The following is a 13,766-nucleotide window of genomic DNA, read 5'->3' as shown; positions in this document are numbered from 1 at the left end:
AGTCTAGACACCGTGAGTGGTTATGTCTGTTAAATAGCATTTCCAATAGTTTTCCTCCAAGAGGATCCTGTGATTTGTAACTTAACACAATCACATTTTTTTGTTAAAATGTGTCCGTAATGCTAAGCTCTCCTGCCAACGCGCAGTCATCCTTGTTGTAGCCCCCTTCCCCGTCAAGGGAGGGCACCCTGCTTTAGAGGAACCCCAGGTATGTCCATGTCAGGCACTTTCTTTGTGATCTTGACACTATCGCAAGCCTCATTTGTAAAACTGAGAACCATTTATTTCCGCAAAAACGCCTAAAGCCTGAGTAGGCCACAGTCACCAAACTCTTCCAACCCGGAGCACCGTTCCTACCGGAGCACCGTTGAGGTACGCTGAAGAAATAGAGTGGAGGGAACTAGCATTGGCATTGCCCGTGCTGCACCTGGGCAGTGGATAGGCAGGACTGCAGCAATGTCAGTGCAGCCAGTTTCACCAAAACTGAATTGTTTTCAAATAAGGACAAAAATATTATTACAGGCTTCTTTGGGAGATTGGCAGCTCCTAGACTCAGCTATCATGCCACTCACTACAGTGGCATAAGGATATGCACTCTTGCAGCACTAATGAACCCCCCTTTCTCTGTGTATATTGCATTAAGATGTGGCCCTGGGGCATTCAAGTGTGAAGCAGCCACTAAGAGTACTGTTGCTGCCCTCACACAAAACACAGCTCACCGGTCATTACTCCAGTTGAAGATCTCAAACCCTCCCTCTGTCATGATGCATATCCACAACAACATTGTCCTCAAACTGCTGCTGCCAAAAACAATGGATACAGAAACAGATTCATGCCAGTCTTCCAAGATGCCTTGACTGAAGTCAGAGCTCAGACTAGTTCCTATCTTCCGATGGCAGAGGGTTCTTGGGAAGATTTAACAACTCTTGGATCTTCTCGATGTCTCTCTCCATGGTTCCTTCCTGAGTATTACTGACAATTTCTTCCAAGTCAGCCTCAGTAACATTAAGCCTAGCTTTCCTAAAAGGGGAGAGGGAAGATAAAGTAATTTCAGTTTCTGTATTCTAAGTGTATTATTTGCAGCCCTGGAGTCTAGTTATCTCCTCCTGCTCATTGGTAAAACAAACACCAGCAACCTGAAAGCCCAAATCTTTAGGCTCTGTCTAGTTTGTCACTATTTGTAAGTTTTTATGAGTCATACAAACAGTGTCATTGACAAGAACCAGGCTTATCCCTTTGAACACACTTGTTTCCCAAGCTGCCAGTCAAATGAATGCTCAAACTGAAAATGAACAAAGAATGGTTACTTACCTTACAGTAACCATCATTCTTTGAGATGTTCCACACACGTGGATCCCACTGATGGTGTCCATTGGGCCCCAGCACTGGAGCGTGGAATATTTTCCCTACCAGGGTCACACATGCGCCATGCATGGCCTCAATCCCCCATCCTCCCCAAAGCAGACAAAGGGCAGAGTGACCTCAACTACCACCAACTTCCTTTGCAGCCCAGAATCCTTATTTATAAGCTTCTGAGCTGCAGGAACAGGTCATGGGGTCCAGATGTGCAGAACATCTCAACGAACCATAGTTTCTTAAAAGGTAAATAACCATCTTTCTTCGTTGCGTTACTGCACATGTTGATCCCGCTTGTGGTGATCAGCTGGCAGTCATCTTTCTAGATGGTGAGCTCTAGGAGTTATCTGAAAAGAGATTGCAAAACTGCTCCTCCAAAGTTGGCATCAGATCTTGAAGCAATGAGTAATGAATAATGTTTTGTAAGTGTATGAGCTGAAGACAGAGTAGGAGCTCTACATATGTCCAGTGTGGGAACCTGACTTGGGCATGCTATTGATGCAACTTGTGGTTGTGTGAAGTGAGTTCTGATTTTGATAGAGGGCTCCTCTTATTAATATCATAAACAGTTCTAATACAATCCTATACACATTTTGAAAGTCTTTGTGATAAAATAGCCATCCCTTTTGGTTTGTTACCATAAGCAATAACAAGTCTTGAAGTTTTATGAAAAGAGTTAGTTCTTTCTATGTAAAGTAACAGCAATAGTCTCACGTCTAAATGAAGTAATTTAGATCTAGCAGGTGAAGAGTGAGGTTTTGGACAAATGGTAAGTGAATGAATTGATAGATATGAAAATCTGATAGTACTTTTGGAATAAAAGATGGACATGGTCTCAATTACGCTATCCATGTGAAAAACTGTGTATGGAGGATTTATCGTTGGGGCTTGTAATCTGCTTGTTCTACAAACTGATGTTTTAGTGATAGACTCCAGCAGCTCAATCTACTTATTTTAACAACGAAAATGTTAAGAGGTGACTTGATTACAGGCTATAAGTACCTATATGGCAATCAAATATTTAATGATGGGCTCTTCAATCTAGCAGAGAAAGATATAACATTATCCAATCGCTGGAAGTTGAAGCTAGACAAATTCAGACTAGAAATAAGGTGTACATTTTTAATGGTTAGAGTAATTAAAAATTGGAACAATTTACCAAGGGTTGCGATGGATTGTCCATCTCTGATCGTTTTTACATCAAGATTGAATATTTTTCTAAAAGCTCTAGGAATTATTTTGGGGCAGCCTGGGCTATACAGGCGGTCCGATCAGATGATCACAATGTCCCATCTGGCTTTAGAATCTATGAATTTATTAACTGTATCAAAATTTCAGACACAATTTAGAAGTGCAAATGGAATTCCCACACATACATTTCCATCTATCATCCTCCATTACATCAAGGATAAAATCTGATCTGGAATCAGCACCTTCAGTGACATATTGTGGATTGCTGATCTGTAAACGGACTTAATCCATGCTTCAAATGGTCTGAAATGTAATCTGGCAAATGGGGTTACAAATGACCATGAAGCCATATAGCCTAGACATTTGAGGCACATTCTTATTGTTGTTCGAGGGTAAGGCTGGAAGTGGATAATCAGATTTATTATCTGAAATCTGTCCAATGAGAGGAATGCTCTTGTTGTTATTGAGTCTAAGAGAACTCTGTAGACTGGGACACAATCAGAGTTGACTTTTTCAAGTTGATCCTCAAACTCAGAGATGAAAATAAATGAATCCGTTTCTTTTCTGCCACTATGACCAGTACTTATGACATCCCCCTACAAGCCAGTCATCTATGTAAGGGTAAATGTGCAATCCTTGTTTGCACAGATGGGCTGCTATTATTGAGAGGCACTTTGTAAACACCCTTATGGCTGCTGAAATTCTGAAAGAGAGTACTCTGAATTAGTAATGACTCTTTGGACCCATAAAGGTATAGGGCAGTAATATTCAATTGCATTTTCTGGTGGACTGGATAATCCAATGTCCAAAACTTGGCAGGCCAAAAGGTGCCACTACTTCACCTGGACAGCAGGGATTGGCAACCTATGGCATCTGTGCCAAAGATGGCACACTGGCTGATTCTGAATGGCATGCAGGCTGCTAGTCCAAACAGGGGCACATTCTGGGATGCACATTAGTTTATCTTCCCCACTGTTTACTATTATGCCATGTACAGGTGAAGTCTGTTTAGCCAAATTTGAACTCACCAAAAATCCTGAATGTCCAAATGAGCAATGCGTCTGACAAGCTCATTTTGGGTAATCCTTGCAGATTAGTCCAAGATCCTTGACCATCGCATCAAATCTGATGTCTCTGTGCCTGACCCACTGATTAATTATAGAAGATGATAGTGGAACTGACTCTTTTTTCTGATATCTGAATCTCTTTCTGAATGGTTTGGAAGGCCTCAGGTACTGAGAATATGGCGACAACGACTAGGTGTTTCTGTATCTAAAGAATGATGAGTGGTGGTGAAACTGTTGTTTTTTAAACACTTGAGTATATAAACACAATGAACTGAGCATGGAACTCAAATCTTTTAATGTATACAGAGACTCATCAATCTTAGTACTAAATAGAGTCTTGCCCTCAAATGGTAAATCTTCAACTGTTGCTTGTACCTCTCTTGGTAAACCTGAAGATAACCAAGAGGAATGCCCCATCACAATACCTGTAGTCAACAAACATCAAATCAGCAGCATGTAATGCATCTTGAAGAGAGGTTTTAGCAAGCAGTTGACCCTTTTCATAAATAGCCTTGAATTAGTATCTAAACTCTGTCCTTAAAATCTGGCCATCTAGCCCATTACAGGTAACCATATTTGGATAGCATGGCTTGACAATTTGCTATCCTGACCTGTACGGAGGCTGAAGAGTAGACTTTCTTCCCAAAGAGATCCAGTCTCTTTCTCCTCAGGAGTAATCTTTCCTGATTGTTAAATCCCTTACTGGCAGCAGCAATAACCAATGTGATTGAGTTGGATGAATATAAGCATACCCAAAACCCTTGGATGGTACCTAGTATCTAAGACCAGTGCATTCTGAAGTAGCTGAAATTGAAGCAGGGGTAGCATAAAGGTCTTTTGCCACATCCAGTATCTTTTCAGGGGATAGGGAGACAGGGCTCAGTGGCAAGAAACTAATTTACAGTCAGAGCCACTCAGCCCTCAAGACAGGAGGATCCCCAACTGCTCCAGTAGATAATTTCTCAGTTCCTTTTGTCTTCTTAACTGTTCCTGTATTAGGTGTTGTATCTCTGGTGACAGGAGCACTGGAGGGATGAGTTATGCAAGAAGCCGCCTCTGTACCAGATCCGTGATTGAGTCCAACATGGTTCTCATGGACTTTTCCATAAGAAAAAGCTTCTATCTGCCTTGCCTCTCCTGTGTTTGTTTCTTGAAGAACTTGCAAACTGCACACTTAGCGAGGGTATGTTCCTCGCAGTGAAAGGGTCTGTTGTGGGTGTCAGTCAGAGGAATAATCCCTCACAGGAGGGCATAGCTTGAAACGAGGAGATCTGGGCTCTGCCATAAACTACGGTGTTTGCTCTCTTTTTTTCCCCCTCTCCTAATCTAAGCTAAATGAAACAGTAACGAGAACACTAACTACTAACTATAAACAAATTAACTATCTGCTTAATTACAAAGTAACAGGAGCACTACAGAGGGACACTATATTGTTCTGACTCACTACCTGAGGCAGTTGGAAAGAGCTGAGTGGCAGTTGAGGTCACTCTGCCCTTTACGCCCTCTGGAATGCAGAGGGGAGGGCAGCGCGGGCATGCGAGACTCCTGCGGGACACTGCAAGGGACAACATTCCAAACTCCTGTGCTGAGGCACAATGGGACACCGTAAGTGGGTTTTGCATGTGCAGTGATTCTGAGAAGAAAGGACAATTTAGGAAATAGAGTGAGACAGACGGTTTTCCAGCTACTCGAGGAATGGAGTGGTGAAAGCACATCGGCTTCAAGCATTTAAAATGGATCAGGACAAAGCAGTGGAAAATGTATTATAGGGAACAATCCTGCACAAGTTACTGGAGGCAGATGGAATAGAAGACCTAATAAGCTCTCTTCCATCTTTAGGGGTATTTTTTAATATAATAAATATATACACTGTTCAGTTTTCAAGAGTTTTAGGGGAGGCCTTCCTTCCCAAAGACTTCTGGCATCCCTTTTCCAATAAAGAGAAATGTAAAGCTACATGAGAATAATTTTGACCCTGTTTGACTCCCCTCGACCCCAGCCGGCAAATTGTAATAAAAGACTCAGTAAAGTCCAAACATTCTTTAAAATACATTAAAATCTGCTGTTTACTTTTCCAGCCACATGAGATAGGCGGAGGGATAGCTCAGTGGTTTGAGCACTGGCCTGCTAAACCCAGGGTTGTGAGTTCAATCCTTGAGGGGGCCATTTGAGATCTGGGACAAAAATTGGGGATTGGCCCTGCTTTGAGCAGGGGGTTGGACTAGATGACCTTCTGAGGTCCCTTCCAACCCTGATATTCTATGATCTATGTTGGTAGAGTTTTGAGGGGAGGCAAGCTACAAATTCAAACTACTGTATTACAAAATAAGCAAATTGCAGCATTGACTGGAATGACTTCCACTGGACGATAAATGGTGCAATCTGAGGCTCGGAAGACCAGATCAGTGGTTCTTAGACTGATCCCTAAAACAACCTGAGAATCAAACAGTGAGGAACTGGGGCTGGAAGCAGAAATGGACCATCCAATGATCTCTTTTACAAATTGGTTTGCCAAATGAAAAAGTTGAAACTACAGCCATCTCTGATCAATGATACAGATTCACTAATTTAGATAGTGCAACACTGTTTCTTACCACTCTGCTAACTTCTGTTCATGCAGCAATCTTCTCTCACGTGTTCTTTTCTCCTGTATGGTCTCACCAGCGAGCTTCTGCACTGCCAACAACAGCCCTCCTGCAGGGATGCTGAGATGTGGAGGAGAAAGTTACAGATAAGCCACTAGAAGACACAAATAGTGATAAATTACTGGCAATAAGGAAGGAGTATGTGGGAAGGAGGGCAACCACGTGGTCAGTGATGCATAACCTCCTTCAATATTCAGACCTGCCTTTTCACTAAGCTGGGACAACCACTGCATGAAGCTCAACACCTCACACAGCTATTAAGAAAACACAATACCCCTGCTACAACTGTCTGATGTGCTTTGTAAGCACTCATTAAGCCTCTTATCAGACAAGGTAGGTCAGTAATATTAAAATTTTACAGCTGGGAAAACAGGCACAGAGAAGCTAAGTGATTTGCACAAGGGCATACAGGAAGTCAGTGGTGAAGCTGGGAAGGAAATCCAGGTGTCCTTGCTCCTAGTCTCCTGCTCTCACCAGTATACAACACAGCTCCTCAAGAGAATGCTTCATCCTCTTTACTTTTGACTAATTGTTCTGAGAAGCCAACTGAATAGCTGGTTAGTGCATACATTAAACATGGGGAGAAGAGGCAGGAGAAGAGAGGATCATAACCCTATTGTTACTTTTCTGTTTTAATGCTAATCAGCATCTTCAATGGCCATATAAGGAGCAGGCACTGATCAACCCTAAGGAGAGAGGGAAATCTCCATGTATCCAGCCATCACTGGAAGAAAAAATGAAGTGCAAAGTACAGAAAAATTGGATGGGGACTTTTGGAGACAGAAATCATCATGGTCCACAAAGGGATGCAGAAAATCCAGCAGGGTGCTGAGGGTATGGGAAGTCTGCTGTAGCCCCTCCTCAGATCAAGGCTTGACTTGGGAGGTCATCATCCAACATACATTAGCTAAAGACTGTAATTCTGACCCTGGTCATTGATTTGGTATGTGTGCAGCTTACCCGAATGCTGCTCCAAAGACACTGCCAGCTGCCATTCTGCTCAGGCCCAAATGCACTCTGAACAGGCCCCCTGTAAAGGCTAAAACACAAGCCACAGACATGAGCCTCTAAGGCAGAGGTGGGCAAACTATGGCCCACGGGACCGTCTTGCCCAGCCCCTGAGCTCCTGGCTGGGGAGGCTAGCCCCCGGCCCCTCCCCCGCATCCTCAGCACGCTGCCAGCGCTCTGGCCCATCGCTCCAGCCCATTGCTCCTGCCGGGCAGCGTGGATGGCTCTGACTAGGTGGTGGGGCTGCGAGCTCCTGCCGCTCTGAGCAGCATGTTAAGTGGGCGAGGAGCGGGGGGATTGGATAATGGGCAGGAGGTTCCAGGGGTCAGTCAGGAACGGGGGGGGTTGGATAGGCATGGGAGTCCCAGGGGGCGGGGGTGTAGATAGGGGTTGGGGCAGTCAGGGGACAGGGAGCAAGGGGGGTTGGATAGGGGGCGGAGGTTCTGGGGGGGGAGGGTCAGGGGACGGGGAGGGTTGGATAGGCATGGGAGTCCTGGGGCGGGTCTGTCTGGGGGCAGGGGTGTGGATAGGGGTCAGGGCAGTCAGGGGACAGGGAGCAAGGGGGGTTGGATAGTAGATGGGGTTCTAGGGGGGCAGTCAGGGGATAAGGAGTGGGGGGGTTGGATGGGTTGGGGATTCTGAGGGGGGAAGAAGTGGGAGGGGGCAGATAGAGGGCGGGGGGACAGGCCATTTGGGGAGGCACAGCCTTCCCTACCCTGCCCTCCATAGAGTTTCACAACCCCGATGTGGCCCTTGGGCCAAAAACTTTGCCTACCCCTGCTCTAAGGAGTCCTAGCACCACACACAGACTGAGGGAACTGCTCTGTCACTTCCACCTCCGACCCCCTGAATGACAAAAGCCAGTCTCAAGAGAGCAGAAACCAAATACTGAGCCAGCAGTGGCTCAGCCAATCTCTGAGAGGCCTGAACATGTGTGACAGTCTGTACTCTATTACATACAATGCTCTATGTTCACCACTTTTAGGACAATGTCACAATATGGAGTCACGTGACTCAGTAAAGCTGCTTCACTCCCAACAGTCACATTTTGGCCCCAGTTGCCATATTTCCAATTCAGATTGGAAGGGAAGATGGGAGTGGCAACCTAATAGGTCTTTTTTTTAATCTGTATCTTCTCTGACACGAAACACAGCACAAAATTTCTTCCAAAAGATTCCCAAAGAGCTGTAAGGACTAAATGTTTGGGGAGCACTACCAGCCCACCCACTACTGAAATGGAGCTACCTCTGACGGAGCAAAGCAGTTGTTCAGCAACAACCAGTAATACTACCTAACAGTTTAAAACAGGAAGTGAGGGAAAATATATCCAATTGGAACCGCACTATATGCCTGTATAAAAATAACGGAGAAAAGACCCTGTTTTGTATCTAGAGCAAACTCAAAAATGATCTTTCCCATGGACACATTTGTAAGCACCAGCATTAAGCGGTTATGAAGAGAAGGAAGAAATATGCATACCCCCTCATTGATGGATTCCTAATGCTCATTTCTCATTTTTTGAGAATGAGATGGTATACGCTGTTCTGCTGCACTTATACCACCCAAGTACCTTTCACTCAAAAAGGCCAACAAACTTTCAAACATTAAGGAAGCCTTGCAACTCTCTGGTGTGTTAGGAAAGTTTTATTACCCCTGTATTAGGAATGGGAAACAGGCACAGATGGCTAAATAATTAACCAAGGTCATAAAGAGAGTCAGTGGCAGCAGAGGAAAGACAAGCCAGGAGTCCTGACTCCCACTGACTCAAATCAAAGATAGTATCTCCTCATTCAAATAGAGCAGAATATAAAATAAAGTAGTCTCACCTCCTGCGGCAGCAAAGTGACTGAAGGCGGTTTTATTGCGGTACACGGACAGACCAGTGCTCACTGTGCTGCAAGCGTGGGGCACAGAGAGAGTCAGAAGGCAGACATGAACAAAGAGCACACTTGACAATACAGCTGTATGGAACCCAAATCAGAGAAGATTTCACTAAAGAATGGGGAGCTAAGCAGTCAGCCCACACCATCCTCCCTACAGCCCATCTGTCTGGGACACACACAGCAGCCACTAATGCGTTGACTTCGATCATCTTATCTCATGCTGCAGTGCAGCAGGATGTGGAGGAGCAAGAACTCCAAGGTTTTTTATGTAATTTTTTTAAAGCAACATTTCCAAGCATAAATTAAAACCCTATGAAGTCTGCAAGCAGGTTAGACCCAAAAGTGAACCTACCAATCATGACAGCATACCATGAACATTTTGTGGGAGCCACAAGTGTGGCTGGTCAACTCCTAAAGCACAGCCTATGTCTCAAACTATTGAGTGAGGATAAATCCATCAACTGTGGGTTATTGAGTTATTCTTGTTTGTTTGGGTTTTTTTTTGGGGGGGTGGGGAGGTTAGGGAATTACTGGTCAAGCTTATGATTAGTGGGAAGGAGGAATGCAGCAGAAATTCTGTATTTGGCTTTTAGGAAGGCATTTCATTATCTCAAAAACTTACTCCCAAAATGACTATAAAATGGTTTGCACATAGACACTGCCATTCATGTAGGTTGAATACTGGCTATAGAATAAAAATCCAAGAGGGCAATGAAAAAGAGCAATGTCTCAAGCTGTGAGGAAGATGTCTGGAGACAGCTGTGGGGAAACCATGAGGACGTGTGCTAGGTCCAGTATTTAAAGTTCCAGAAGAAGGCGTAAACAGCACACCAATTAAATCTGAAAAGGGTACTGAACTGTGAGGAACTGCAAACACCAGTGAGGTGGGTCCTTCAATCTTTCCTGATGAAACTGTTCCACTTTGCATAAAATAATTAAATACTCACTGGACTGAAGAATGACTCTATAGGCCACTGGTTAGGGCACTCACCTGGGATGGGGGAGAGTCAAGTTCCTGCTCCGATGAATATTTCAGTATTTCATGCTAAATGGAACAGCTTCATCAGAAACAAGGTTCAAATCCCCCCTCTGCCTGCGAGGAGCAGGAACTTACTGCAGATCTCCCACCTCCTAGGTGAGTGACCTAAGCATGAGGCTTCAGGGCTAAAAGGGATGACAACACCACCAACACCACCACCTCCTCCATTTTTGAGAGAAAGCATTGACCTGGCTGAAGCACCTAAATCCAGGAAACTGGATTTCCTGTGAATTTAGGATTTAGCTGTGAACCCCGAGTGGAGAAAGACCTCTTCCTCCAGTCCAAAGTCAGGTGCTTCAGCCCCTGAGAGGGGTGGGACTTAGGCCACACCTCTCTCCTCAGCATTTCCTATTGGCTAGCTTAGGCAACAATCCATTCAGCTTGTTGGCTTTTGTAGATATCTTTTTTAGGCACCTAACTCTCCCCATGCACTGGGCAAAGAGCTTGGGGGCCTAACTTGCAGTTGTGCATTCCACTAGGGGGCAGAACATCTAAATTTAGGCACTGCAATCCTGAGCCCACGTCTCCTTTGTGGATTTAGCCCCAAAAGAGAAACCAACCACTCTGTTTTTATCTTCCACGCTCAGTGAAAAGTCAAAAGAAAACTAAGAGTATTAATGGTGAAAAATAAATTACATTTGTTTTAAAAAGCTTTTTTAAAATATGCTTTTTAACCTGACAAAGACCTTTTAATACTTATAGCTGTTATTTTCACCTAAACAAATCTCTGCAGGTTCTTATCCTGATGTTTCCCCATAAACACAGGTATGAAAAACTTACTTGAATATTGCCACAAAAGTAGCAATTCTCCAGCTCCAGCGCCAGCCGTAACGGATGAATCCCCTGACTGCAGCACGATGTGCAGATTGCTATGGGGAGAATGAGAGATGGTTACAGGTCTTAAACTCACTGTCATTTCACTGCCCACCTGCGGTACTTTCAGACGATGATACTTGAGACGCTGGCTAGTCCATTAAGATTACCCATCTTGATAGTACTCAAACTGATGGAATTGATATATTGGCTCCATCTTAAGGGGAAACAGCCCCCATTTATCTCAGCCATTCAACAGGAAAACTGAGAATGAATGTAAATGTGTAATTCCAATTGGTATTTCCAATCCTAGAGCTGAAGGCAGCCATCTTTCAGAAAAGTAATGTCTTTTATGACACTGGCAGTGCAGAAACCTATTGGGACAGAAACTTTAAACTATTTACCCATAGTTAAAATCAGTTAGAAACTAGTCTTTAAATAACTGAATGATAACCATTTGGCTTAAACATTAAGAAGGACCCTCAAGCACTGTAGTTTAGGCCTAACATTTAAGCTTTGAAAATAAATAAGGTTTTACAAGATGTAATATTAATAGAAATCTCATGAAATTTTAAAACATTTCAATTAAGATTGCTTAAATCCAACACCTTCTTTTGAGTGCTTCCAACCCAAATGCTGTAGCACTGGTGCAAACATATAACAGCCTGAAACAGACTAGAAACAGAGAGAGAAACTGGCTGCTCTAGTTTTTTTGTGGAAGCTCATCAAAACGCCAAAACTAAATAAATACTATAAATGATTAAAAGTATTTTTAAAGTCATTTCTATTTTAATATCCAAGTTACTAACATAGGTAAGATTTTAAAAAAGAGTCCTTTTAAAGACATGATCCAGTGAAATAGAAAATATTCTTTTTTGCAGCTGGATGTAATAACAGAATAAAATTACAATTATTCAAGTTTTAAATAAAACAAAAAATGCTGACAAGCAAAGAAGCAGCTACCAATCTGACAGCCTCATGATGCAGATTAGAAGAGAACATGGTTGCCATTAAAACACACTGGAAATTAGAGACTCAACATTTTTGAAAGCCATTTTTTGAAATAATAGAATTTGCCTAATTTAATAGCTTAAATATAACTTTGAGTACATAAGTATGCAGAATGTGAGCATAACTCAACACTTAATTGTGGTACATAATTACCACAGATGGTTACACAAATTATATATTTATGAATATAAATCAAAGAGTTTGGTAGTTTTCGAATGCAATCACAGTAACTGTGCATGAAAATTACGTAGGTAATTACACTCACATTTTGCGCACTTACCTGTAATAAAAATATCTTGCCCTTTAAATTTGACTGCCAATGGGAACTGAATTCTCTGTTGTACACTAGACCTCCAAATGAGAAGTACCGTACAATGCTATAACTCTACAATGGCAGCAGCCAGTAAGTGACACAGCAGCCCAATTTGTTAAATTTGCAACCACAAGTAGTGCCAATCTAAAAATTCTTATTTAAGTACGGATGTTTTTCTTTCAAGTTTTAACATTTTGGTCTAGCACAACAGGTCAATCTGTCTCCTAAAATAGTTGGCCTGATTAACAGCCAGCATCTACAGCAGGGATGGGCAAACTACGGCCCACGGGCCAGATCTAACCCCTCAGGGCTTTGGATCCGGCCCACGGGATTGCCACTCCCGTGGTGCCGCTGGGCTAAGGCAGGCTCCCTGCCTACCCTGCCTCCGTGCCACTCCCGGAAGCGGCTGGCACCACGTCCTTGCGGCCCAGAGGAGTGGGGTGGGCAGAGGGCTCCGTGCGCTGCCCTCGCCTGCAGGCACTGACCCTGCAGCTCCCATGTTTAAAGTAAGTCTCAACCAGCCCCACCTTAAAGTTCATTAACCTTAGGTGTGAGTTCTGCACATAAGCCTCTCCTGACCCAACCATTGGCCAGATATGGGAGATGCAGTTCATTACAGGCTCTTTGCTGCAGAAAACAGGCTCTACAAAAAAGGAGCAGTTTTGGTGCCAATATGCATGATTTTGGTCCATACCACAGCATCCAGACGGTTCTGAAAAATCTCCGCTTGGCTCCGCTCAATATATTGTGTCTTCGCATGGTAAAAAGCTGGCAAACCTCCATACGCCCAGCCAATGACAGCCCCTGAAAACGTAGCTTTGATAATGTTGAGAGTTTCTTCTGGGTACTGCTGTAGTTCACTAGCACAAAGAAACAATGTTACTGGGAGATTTAGCATTTGGGAGCACTGCTATCCTAACAAGAGTCATTCCTGCTAAAACGTATCATTTGTAGCATTATTTCAGACACTACTCTTCAAATTATTGCATTTAGAGATTAAACTCATAATCTGCCATCAATATTAAGCAAACAGGTAACATTATATTTTTTTAAATCCTTCTTGGACAGGACCGGACAGCTAAAGTGAATGGGACACTGAGTCTTTCACCTTTTGTTCACAGGTTCTGATGTAGTCAAGATCAGTAGTGTCCAAAAATGGCTGTTTGGAGGTCTATGTGAAATGAATTGGTGGGTCTCAGGGTATTTAAAAAACCCACACCCCTAACAAACGTCTCTCAAGGGAAGTCTCAGCAAAAAGGCCAAGGACTGAGTGAAACCCAGAGACTGTGCTTTCTCACACCTAGAAGTGACCTCTCCTAGGCAGGGTTTAGACATTTTGGCAGGACTGAGTGGAATGAATTTATATTTGTCATTTTTCAGTTGGGGGAGCAAAAAAATAAATAAATCTGACATTTAAAAAAAATTACTCCCCAATATTCT

At 43.4% G+C, this 13,766-nt stretch overlaps 1 protein-coding gene across 2 annotated transcripts in view; it reads right to left on the bottom strand.

Annotated features, from left to right (window-relative positions):
* Positions 1–258: 258 nt before the first annotated feature.
* The window catches only part of TIMMDC1 (translocase of inner mitochondrial membrane domain containing 1), a 20,163-nt gene continuing 6,655 nt past the window's right edge, over positions 259–13,766 (bottom strand). Inside the window, exons 2-7 of one of the 2 annotated variants that reach the window (XM_073304513.1) lie at positions 13,021–13,186; positions 10,970–11,058; positions 9,094–9,228; positions 7,220–7,298; positions 6,209–6,319; positions 259–1,020 (exon numbers count right to left, since the gene is read on the bottom strand). In XM_073304513.1, coding sequence (XP_073160614.1) covers positions 876–1,020; positions 6,209–6,319; positions 7,220–7,298; positions 9,094–9,228; positions 10,970–11,058; positions 13,021–13,109 — 648 coding nt within the window. In that variant the 5' untranslated portion in view covers positions 13,110–13,186 and the 3' untranslated portion in view covers positions 259–875. The remainder of the gene's footprint in view (positions 1,021–6,208; positions 6,320–7,219; positions 7,299–9,093; positions 9,229–10,969; positions 11,059–13,020; positions 13,187–13,766) is intronic. The other variant, XM_073304502.1, reaches the window with a different exon arrangement.

This window comes from Lepidochelys kempii, chromosome 1 (assembly GCF_965140265.1).
Source record: "Lepidochelys kempii isolate rLepKem1 chromosome 1, rLepKem1.hap2, whole genome shotgun sequence".
Classification (NCBI taxonomy): Eukaryota; Metazoa; Chordata; order Testudines; family Cheloniidae; genus Lepidochelys; species Lepidochelys kempii.
This window is presented reverse-complemented; position numbering and strand designations above follow the sequence as displayed.